Source organism: Gavialis gangeticus, unplaced genomic scaffold (assembly GCF_001723915.1).
Source record: "Gavialis gangeticus isolate Ggan-Ray unplaced genomic scaffold, GavGan_comp1, whole genome shotgun sequence".
NCBI classification, from domain to species: domain Eukaryota; kingdom Metazoa; phylum Chordata; order Crocodylia; family Gavialidae; genus Gavialis; species Gavialis gangeticus.
In genome coordinates this window covers 10,693,491-10,704,387 of record NW_017729034.1, presented here as the reverse complement: position 1 = coordinate 10,704,387, position 10,897 = coordinate 10,693,491, and the positions used below count along the sequence as shown (strand labels likewise).

The 10,897-nt window shown below is 47.8% G+C and overlaps 1 protein-coding gene across 1 annotated transcript; it reads right to left on the bottom strand.

Moving 5' to 3' along the window:
• Positions 1 to 148: 148 nt before the first annotated feature.
• NDUFB4 (NADH:ubiquinone oxidoreductase subunit B4) lies at positions 149 to 4,765 on the bottom strand. The gene is made up of 3 exons (XM_019527590.1): positions 4,531 to 4,765; positions 1,895 to 2,038; positions 149 to 325 (listed from the first exon to the last, which is right to left on the bottom strand). The coding sequence occupies exons 1-3, from the start codon at positions 4,726 to 4,728 to the stop codon at positions 263 to 265; spliced, it is 405 nt and encodes a 134-aa protein (XP_019383135.1). The 5' UTR covers positions 4,729 to 4,765; the 3' UTR covers positions 149 to 262.
• Positions 4,766 to 10,897: the final 6,132 nt, after the last annotated feature.

Genomic DNA, 10,897 nt, shown 5'->3' with positions numbered 1-10,897 from the left:
CCTGTGCATAGCTCCAAGGTAATAAATAAATGGTTTATGTTCTCAAATATATTCCTGTCTATAATCTTATTGAAATCAATTTCAATTTTAGACCAGCAAATTGTTCACCAAATCACAGTTCCCACAACCATTAACAATAAGAGACTGATGAAGAGTAATACAGTTTATATTTTTTATATAGGATCAAATCTCAGCAATGTACAACATATTGGACATTCAAGGAAGGGCCCAATAACAGCGCTGCAACATCTGGTTCCCAGACTCAAAACTTGAGATGAGCCAGTAGCTTATGTTTGCCTTCCTTGATCTCCTTCTCTTTTTGAGCCTATGTTGAGAAGAAAACAAAATTACTATCCCATGAAACAAAAGAAACACTCCAGGGAACAAACTTATCTTCAGGCTGAAAGACTGCACATGCATTTATAAGTGGGAGCTGGAGAGAGCACATACCTCTGCTTTTGTTCTCCCAGCTGTTACCAAAATATCCAGTCATTCTCCCTTACCTGCCAGGCAGAAAAGCAATCTATCCAGGCACAGAAAACAGTAAACCACACAAGCTCCTACCCTCAAAACAGAAAAAGGATAGAACAATAACCTACTTCACTTCCATTGACCAATGAGGACTGTTCCCTATAATATGTTCTCTACAGGGCTTTGTCCTGACTAGTATTAAAAATTGTCCCAAATAATGCATGTCCATTTTCTCTCTCAAGTAAAACTGTACTGGATTATTATTTCATTTTTGAGAAATGTCACTTGATTCCAACCCTATATTCTCTTTTGTTCTGCACTAACACCCAAATGCCCCAGTCAGCCAAGATCCCACTTTGATCAGCCCTGTACAACAAGCACAAGGCAGCCTCTTCCAAAGAGCTCACGCTCCAAGCATTCTGGATCTGATCCTCTCACCCTTTATATTTGAGAGGAAGGGGTTTAATTCACTGTCTTGGCCTCAACACTATAAAACAGAAGTAACTTAATTAAAAGAACTGGAAAGATAATCAGGCTATTTGGGTTACAAAACACTGGCAAGAGACATTTGCATTAAACAAAATCTTTTTGAGCAATTCAGTTCTATGAACATTCCACCAATAGGTCCTTTAAACACTTAGGAACCTGACTTACATTTTTTTTAAAGGGACAGCATAATTTAAAATTTCCACTTCTTGGTCAAGGATTTGGTCATGTCTTTTAAAAGAAAGGAAACCACTCCTCCCCTCCCCACCTCGGTACCACATGGACATAAATTCAGTGGATAAGGGTAACAGCACTGGTTTAGGAGGAGGTATCATCACACTTCCTTGAAAAACTGAACACACTGGTAAGGATCTCACATTCTTCTGAATTATATGACAATAAAGCTCCTTGTGCTTCTAAAACTTAAGACAAGTTTCTCTAAAGATTAAAAACCAGACTAAATGGAATACTGGCTTAGTGGAGAGACCTTCCCTCAATTATTCCGCTAACAGGAAAAAATCACAATGCACCAGACTGTTGCCAACTCTCTCATTTGTCATCTAATAGGTAAGAACAATCAGAAGTCAATGAAGTTTTTGGACAATGTTATTTTAAACCAGAAGCTATTTACATAAACAGCATTAAGAAAAGCCCAGATAACACAGAGCACTGCAACAGCTGCTGACAGAAAATAAGTTTCCCAGACCAATAAGGAATTGCCTCCAGTCATGAACATATAAACAGCACTGCTAGAAATGCTTTGCCGTCAACCCCTACTGCTTTGGGAAAGTCACCCTAATACTACATTTTTCCTTCCTTTTCCATTACCCTACCAAGATGAGGTACCCCTGGGAATAAATGTTCTTACTCCAGTAAGAACTCTTGCCCCCAAGAGTTCTATTTTTATTAAAAGCTGTACGCATCTGGTTAAACTTACCCTCCGTGCTAGGAATACATAAGTCCAGAATACAATAGGTCCAACTCCCCATAAAAGTCCCATAATGGATGTCTTTAGAGTGGGCTTGAAATGTGGATAGACATTTGCTCTAGCATAGGTCCAACGGAGCATGGCAGGATCTTCCTAAATAGAAAGAAAATGCAGTCAGCAATGCTCAACTGTAACATGATTCATGTTAACCTGCTTTACACCTCAGAGGGCACCTGTTATGTTTCTCAGTCAAGGAGACTAAAGATAAGCTTATTAACTGGATCTCACGTCTCTCTCACTTAACCGAAGCAACGGAATTTCACTTCCCAAATAATATAGCATCAGGCTCATGTAATAGCCCCAAAGCCTGGTCTTTTCTTAAAGCCTATTTCTGAAGGAATAGCCTGTGCCCTAAAGAGGTTCCAAGGATTCATTAGCTCACATTTAAACAACTGAAGACGCCAGTATTTGTATTGGCCAACATAGCCGAGTAACAAAAGTATTTAATCATTTTAACCTTGTTTACGCTGACAAGGCTCTTGAGGAGACCCATTGAAAGGGCAGGGCAGATAAATGCGAGTCAAGAACTACCAGGTTGCATCTCCTGATCGCACATCAACTCCTGGTACAGCCCTACACTAGTCAATCCTCCAACTTCTGCTTCCCCACTGAAGTGCATCAGAGGTGCAATATGGCTGAGTCTGCAACAAACAACCAGCAAATTATCAGAAAAAGAATCTAGCACAGGTCAGAACACTCCTACCCCCGTGTGCTAACCCCTACAACTTTGTGCCTCTCAAAAGAAATCTGAAAGAGGCTTTACAAGAAGCCTCCAAATCTCACTGTATCCTCACAGGCTAAGGTAACACAACTTTAGGACAGATCTTTCCTGGGCAAGACTAAACACAAGTTCTTCCTAAAAAAAAGGGAAAAAAAAAAATAGGGAAGCAGATATGGGGTTTACATGGCTGCACAAAGCAGTGCCCTGATCTCAGAGCTGACTGAGCCTTTGGCCTGACCTTTGTACCACTTTGCACACCTTTAACTAAAAGTACCATGTTCTAATGCATGTAGCACATGCCAACATCCACCTGGGGTTAGCATCTGCACAGCCAAACCTGAATATCACAACCTCAGTAAAACTGTCACTAAATTGGTATTACAGTAAACTTCTCCACCTACACCAGTGGTTCCCAACAGGGGAGCCACAAGACCCCTTCAGGAGGGGCCCTGCATTACAGTACCCTGCATGCACCCCATGCAGGAGTGACTGCAGCAGGAACAGGTGACAAAACACAGGGCATGCAGACAGATAATCTGCCCCTTTGAAAAAAAACGCTGCCACTGCCAGGCATATCTGCCTCTGTCTGGGAGGAGCATACAGGGCTGGACCAGAAAGTGGCTGCAGCGAGAGCAAGCTTTCATCAGACATATTAGCTAACCCTAACACAGGAAAGCACCCTCTTCTGCTGCAGCCACTTCCTGATCTGGCTCTAGGGGCACATTGATTTGGCAGCCACAGCAGCACCCCAGTGGAGAACCAGGGGAGCCAGCTGATATGCCTTAATGGTGGACCTCAAGACAGGGGGCAGGGGCGGGGGAAGTGTCACATTCAGGTGAGCTATGGAGGCACCACTACGGATCTCCACCACTACCAATGGTCTCCAAACTTTTTTGATCGTGCACCCCATCTGTAAAAAATTTTTGAGCATGCACCCCCAATATATGTATATTTATTGGGGGCACCACTGAGGGTGCCACTGTGAACCCCTCCACGTTGTGGAACTCCCACTCTTCCCTCAGGATACCTCGCATACTGTATGTGACATGTGACCATCTGACATACGGACCAGGTGAGGGTGCCAGTGTCAATCCATATATTAAATATTAGTAAAGCTTAATTTCTCTCATTTTTTTAGATAAAAAATAAATATAAATAGAAGTTCTAATATTTTCTTCCTGCACCCCAATGGATCATCTTGCACACCCCACTTCGGAAACCACTGCTCTAGACAACCTCATGCTTCTGCAACAGAGATGTGTGGGGTTGGAGTGGTGTCTGGGGTGACCTGGAAGACCACCAAAAGGGGCAAATGGCCACAAGGCCCCAAACAGTAGCTTCCTGGACACATGCACTAGAGACGGCAGTTGGAAAGAGCAGGGGGGACCACCTGTCCCCAGCTGAGCGGGGCTGCCCTTAAATGTAAGCCTCAAATCCTGGTCCTGGGCTGAATGACTCTGGGACAGCATTTGTCACAGATTCCCCTAGACACTGTCAAACCATAGCCACCATCACCCCAGCATCATGTACATGGAACCAGGTTTTCGTTTTGCTGGAGAAAAACACAAATATTCTCCTTTGAAGGAGAAAAATGTGGGAACGCCATTTTTCCTTGCAGGCTGGGAGAGCTCCAGCCTACACGGCCTGCTTAGGGCTGGGGGGAGGCTGACTGGAGGCACAGCCAGGCAGGATGGAGAGCAGCTCCCCTAGCAGCCTGCAGGTGGGGGGAAAGGGGGGGGGAGTGGAGACATAAGGACACACGGGCAGACTGAGGTCCCCACGGTGCGGGAGGGGCGGGGCCGCGCCTGCATTCGGAAGAGGTGCTCCCCGGGGTCCCCGCCCCCCGACCCGGCCCCGCACGCACGATGAGCCCCTGGCGGTGAGGGTCGTTGAGTTTCAGCTGGTACTCGAGCTTGAGGCGGGCGCGTATGGCCAGGCGCTCGGCCTGCTGCCGGCGCGTCTGCTCGGACTGCTGGTACTCGGCCGGATCAAGCGTCCGCGGCAACGACACGCCGACCAGCGGCTTGTAGCCCACACCCTTTAAACGAGATGAGTCCGCCATCTTCACCTGCCGCCCTCTTCTGCGCAGGAGCGGAAGCGCCCTCTCACCCTGGAAGTAAGGCGCAGGCGGGGGCCGGACAGAGGAGGGGCTTGCTGCCATGGTTACTGGGGAGTCGCTGCTGCCCCCACCCCCCTCAGCGTCTCTGAGAGTTCTGCCCACCTGCAGGCGCCGCCCCACGCGCGTGCGCTCTTTCTTGGGCCAGGCGGCTGGGTCACGTGCTGTTCTTATGGGTCAAGGTTTGGGGTTCTTATGGGTCTTCTTGGCGCATTAGCAGGGATTCTGGTTTTGTCTGATTAAAAAAATCCCCAATTTTCTAGTTACCCAAAAAAAGTAACCCAAAATTCACATTTTCCCGTTATTAAAATGAAACACCACTAATGCATAGTGGTATATACATCTATATCTCTATATCTAGATATAGAGATATCTAGATATAGAGATATATACTGCTATGGATTTGGAAAAGGTGCACGCGCGCGTGTGCGCACGTGTGTGTGTAAACACACACCATATATATAACTCCAAACCCTGACCCATATATTATATATGGTGTTTGTGTGTGTCTATTTATATCTATAGATATAGATAGATATAAATCTATTTGGATATAGATATATATATGCACCTTTTCCAAATGCATAGTGGTATATATAGCTATATAGATAGAAACCACTCTCTCTCCGTCTATATATATATACACACACACATATATATATAGTGGTGTTTCATCTTGATCACAGAAATAAAAATTGGGGATTTATTTTTTCATCAGAGAAAACCAGGCTCCCTGTATATTAGTGCACTGACATCCTGGCTGTAGGAGCTGGGCTCATAGGACAGCCAGGCTAGAAGGTGCCTCCAGAGGTCATCCATTCTGTCCTTTGCTCGAGGCAGGCTGCTTCCTGGCTAGCTGCCCCAGCCAAGTGCCTGTCTAACCTGCTTTTGAGAGTTTCCAAGCATGGAAAGTCCACAGCTTCTCTAGGTAGCCTGCTCCCATGCCTGGCTGCTCTCAGAGTCAGGAAGTTCCTCCTCATCTCCAGCCTAAATTCCCCCTGCTGCAACTTGCTTTGCCCCCTACAGCCACAAAAAAAGCCTAGCCTCATTCTCTCTATAATCACCCTTCAGCTATTGAAATGACTGTTATTGAAATACCTCCTCAGGCTTCCCTTCTCCAACTGAAAGAAACCTAGTTCTCAGAGTCAGGAATGTCCTCTGTCTCCAGCCTAAACGTCCCCCACTGCAGCCTGAGGCCCTTGCTCCTAGTCCTATCCCCTGCAGCCACAGAGTAAAGCCCATCTCCATCCTCTCTATAATCACTCTTCAGGTATATGAAGACTTATCAAATACTGCCTCAGTCTTCTCTTCTCCAGGCTAAATAACACTCACTGTTTCAGCTTTTCTTCATAACTCTCACCTCCTAGGCCCCTGATCAATTTTGTTGCCCTGTGCTGGACTCTTTCCGAACCATCCACTTCTTTCTTGAAGTGTGGGGTCCAGCACTGGACACCGTGCTCCACTTGAGGCTTCACCACTGCTGAATAGAGTGGAAGAATCACTTCCCTTGATTTACAAAGGATGCTCCTGTTAATACAACCCAAGATGCTGCTGGCATACTTTGTAATAAGAGTATGCTGTTGGTTCATATTCAGCTTATGGTCTACTGTGAACCCCCAGTCCTTCTCTGCAGTACTTCAACTTAGTCAGTCATTCCCCAGGCTGTATTTGTGCATGCAGTTATTCTGTCCAAAGTGCAGGACTTTGCACTTGTCCTTGTTGAAATTCATTTGATTGCAGACCATTTTTCAATTCATATGGATCATAGGATAACCCAGCCAATTCCTTCAGTACCCTCAGGTGCATCCCATCCAGCCCTGGCAACTTGAAACATCTACCTTGTCTAATCCATAGCCTAGTCTGCCATCACTCTAGGTGGTTTGTCTCCTTCCCTCTCTCTCCTGTCACCTACATTTGTCAGCTGGATCCTAGCCCTTTCCTCCAGAGTATGCTATTCCACCCAATGTGGTATCATCCACAAATTTGCTAAGGGTGCGCTCAGTCCAAACATGCAAATCATTAATGAAGATGCTGAACAATACCAGACCCAGGACAGACCTCCTCCCAGCTAGACATTGAGCCATTGAGGACTACTTGCTGAGTACGATGATCCAACTAACTGTGTATCCACCTTACAGTACTTGGATCTAGTCTGTATTTCCTCAGCTTGTTAATGACAATACCATGGAAGCTAGCACCCAAAGCGTTGCTAAGTCAAGGTATACCATGTTCACTGCTCTCTACTCATCCACAGAGCTTGTCACTTTATCATCGGACAGGGGTGGGCAAAATACAGCCCGCAGGCTGGATCTGGCCAGCCAGGCAATTCCATCTGGCCCGTGGGTGTGCATCAGTGAAGTTTACCCCATGCAGCCTCAGCAGCTCGCTCACACCCTCATGTGCAGAAGGGCCAGGCCCAGCAAGCACACAGCTTCTGGGTGGGGGCTACTGATGCTACTGCTATAGCCACCGCAGGACCTGCTCAGCTTTCCCGGTGTCCAGCAGCTTCTCCTTGTCAGCAGCACTCACTTCAGGCAACAGCTAGGGAAGTGGTGGTAGCAGAAGCTGCGGCCAGGGGGAGAGGCTGCAGTTGGGTGAGGATGGGGAGCACGGGTCTGGGGCTGGTGGCAGCGTGGATTCTGTGCCCAGTGGGGCAGTGGGAGTGTGGAGCTTGGGTGGGCAGAGTATGAGTGTGAGGGAGGGTGAAGGGGTGTGAGGACCCCCCACACACTCTCCCCCCCACCTCACATGGCACACAGCTCCTGTTGCTGGTGGCAGCAGGAGGCAGGGGCCCTCAGGGCAATCATGACACTGCTGCCTGGCAGCATGCAGCCCTGTCCAGACCTGAGCATGGTGACAAGGAGCACAGCCTGTATCGCATGGCGCTCCCTGCAACACACAGGCAGCTCCTGGCACTCACACAGCACCAGGGGAAGCCCTGCATGCTGGACCCAGCTGCCTTTCACACCCTGTGCATCTGCTAGGACTCGGTCAGAAGTGGCAGGGAGCCCTGCCCCTGCTTCCGTAGCTGCAGCAAGCTCCATTGCATGGTGCCATGTGAGTGCCAGGAGCTGCAAGTGCATGGTGGGGGAGTGCTGTGTGATAATGGCAGGCTGGGCAGGCTGCGCTCCTTGTCACCACGTGCAGCTTTGGCCAGAGCCACATGCCACCAGGCAGCACTGCCACAAGCTCCCTGAGGCCTCATCGATAGCAAGAGCTGCACACTATGGGGGAGAGTGTGAGTGGGTGAGTCCCCATACCCCCTACCTTCCCTCATACCCCACAAACCCCATGCACCCACACTCTGCCCCCAAATCCCCCAACATATACACCCCCTGCAACATACCTTACAATCCCCAACACACACACAGCCCACCAAACATACTCACCCACCCCAACCACATCCCACATCCCCCACACACAAAATACAAGAATAAGAATTTATTTTTGACCTATTATTCCATCACCTCTATATATACTGCACAAACACAAATCATGACAAAAATATTTTTGTAATAAAATTAAAATGTGTTATAGTAAATGTTTGACTTTCTGTATATGATTTGGGTTTTTTTAGTTCAGATGACAATCCCCCTCCTTTAGACAAAGGAGTACTTCTGGGGGCAAGGGGAGGGGTTTCCAGTGGCACAGGTCAGGGGTTAGGGGTGGGACTTCCAGTCCCATGATGGTAACCAGGGGGTGGGGTGCCTGTCAAGGGGCGGGGCTACCCTTGCGGCTCTTGGCAGCTGACTAAAACTCATTAAGCAGCCCTCCAACCAAAATAATTGCCCACCCCTGTCATAGAAGGAAATAAAATTGGTGAAGTGTGACCTGCGCTTAATGAATCCACGCTCACTTTTCCTGATCGCCTTATTCTCTTCCAGCTGCTTCACAACGGATTCCTTGAGGATTCGCTCCACGATCTTTCCAGGTACAAAAGTCAGGTTGACTGGTCTGTAGTTCTCTGGATCCTCCTTCTTCCCCTTTGTAAAGATGGGCACTATATTTGTCCTTTTCCATCAATCCGAGACCTCACCTGAACAGCTCCAAAATTATCTCAGCCAATTTTTTCAATTCTCTCAGGTGCATCCCTTCCAGCCCTGCCAATCTGAAAGCATCTAGCTTCTCTAACCTGGCCTGCCATCACTCTAGGCTGTTTGTCTCCTTCCCTATCCCTCCTGTCACCTACACCCATCAGCTGGTAGCTGCCCCCTATTTGTGAAAACCAAAGTAAGAAAGACATTAAATACTTGAACTTTCTTTCTCTCATCTGTGACTACATTACCTTCTACATTCCATAAGGAAAGAACCTGATGTAGCACCTCAACTTCTGAAAAAGGAGACAGAGAAATTTGTAAGATGTAGATGGCACTTCAGTTAGTGCAGCACTCCCTGGGCTTGGTTAGGAGTAACAGGTCTCCACCTCCCCCAACTCCCCTCTTCTCCTCAGATGCTTCATTACTGGCAATATCAGACTTATGCTGGAAACAAACTTTTTTCCAAAATACACAGTTTTATCCTTGGACAAAGTGCAGTCATACAGATATCCATGTTTGTTGTCCCAAGATAAACCCGAAAAAAGTTTCCCAGATAAGAGATAATAGTTTATCCTGGAATATTGCAAAGTACATCTAGACAGTTACCTTAAGCTTACATCACTGAATAAATGGCAGAAGGGCAGTGCTGCATTCAGCCATTCACTAAATCCTGATTTGAATGTTGATGTTGGTACAGAGGAAGCTCAGGATATTTTTGTTCCAGGACAAATGCAGGTACAATGTATCCAGGGTCAAATGCAACTTCTGTTCCTGTCTTTGGAGAAGATCAAAGAGGCTCATTGTTAAGGCAGAAAGCAGGAACTTAGTATATCAATCACAGAAGAATAGGAGCAGTATGGGCAGCTGAGAACCATTGTTTTGTATGTCCTCAGGTTTATAGTTTAAGGTTGCCAGGTTATCATCTTTTGCCTTTCACTAGCACAGTGGTTCTCAGCCAAGCTCCTCAGGGTGCCACAAAAACCTGCCTGGGGTCCTGAGGGGAGAAACTGCCCCACTCATCTCGGTTTCAGGAAACATGTCAGAGCTGAACCAGGAAGAACTGCAAGAAAAGAGGTACACCTGCCTGCATCATGCAGGCAGCAGAGCCAGTCTCAGGGAAAACAGCACCCTGGATGAACTTGTATTTTGGTGCCCACCCCCAAGTCAGTGCCACTGCTGCAAGCAGAGACAGATGCAGTTGGGCAGGGGCATGGGGCGCAGTCTCGTGGGGAGGCAGAACAGCAATGGTGCACCAGGCAGGTGGGTGAGCAGGCACAGCTACTGTGGTGTCTGCCCACCTTGCTCCAGCAAGGTGGGCAGACTGCAGCAGGTGCCACCCCTGCCACATGTGCCCGGTCTGGCTCTTCCTGAGCAGCAGCTGGAGGATGGGGGGTGGGCTGGGCTGGGCACTGCTCCTCCTGCCAGGGGCAGGGATCATCCCCCCAACCACAGCACCTTGGGCAGTCACACACACCTAAGGCTGGCTCTGGCAGGCAGGAACACCTTTCTGTTGCAGCTTGACTCCAACATGCCTCCTGAAAACTGAGGTATACTGTGCAGTTTTACCTCCCCAGCAGCAGCAGTGACCACGCAGCACCTGCTTGGCCTATTGCCTATCCCCTTCCAGGCCTTGTATGTCCTTTTGTCCACCCGCTGCCCCTCCTACCCCCTCAGCATTTGCCCACATGCTGCATGAGCCACCTGGCATCTTGCCCCTACTGGCTGGGCATTCCCAGACTCTGTCTGTTAGGGCCCCAGGGCTGGACTTCAAGGGAGATCACCCTGGGCAACTAAGGGAAGAGCTTGTCCCAGTGGGTTCCCAATCCCCACCAGCAACCTGGAGGCACATATGGGGAGCCCACTGCTGTGCTAGAAACAAACACACCCTGCTAGGGGAGTGCTTCCCACCAGTTGCCTGAAGAGGTGAATATAATATAAGTCTATATTTAATTAATAGAATGTTAATAATATAATGCTTACACTATCATATTCATAATATATTTGTATTAGTTATTTAAATGGGGTGAGGTCTGTCTGAGGCCAGGAGTGGAAACCTTGTGCAGCCTCCCCAAAGACAA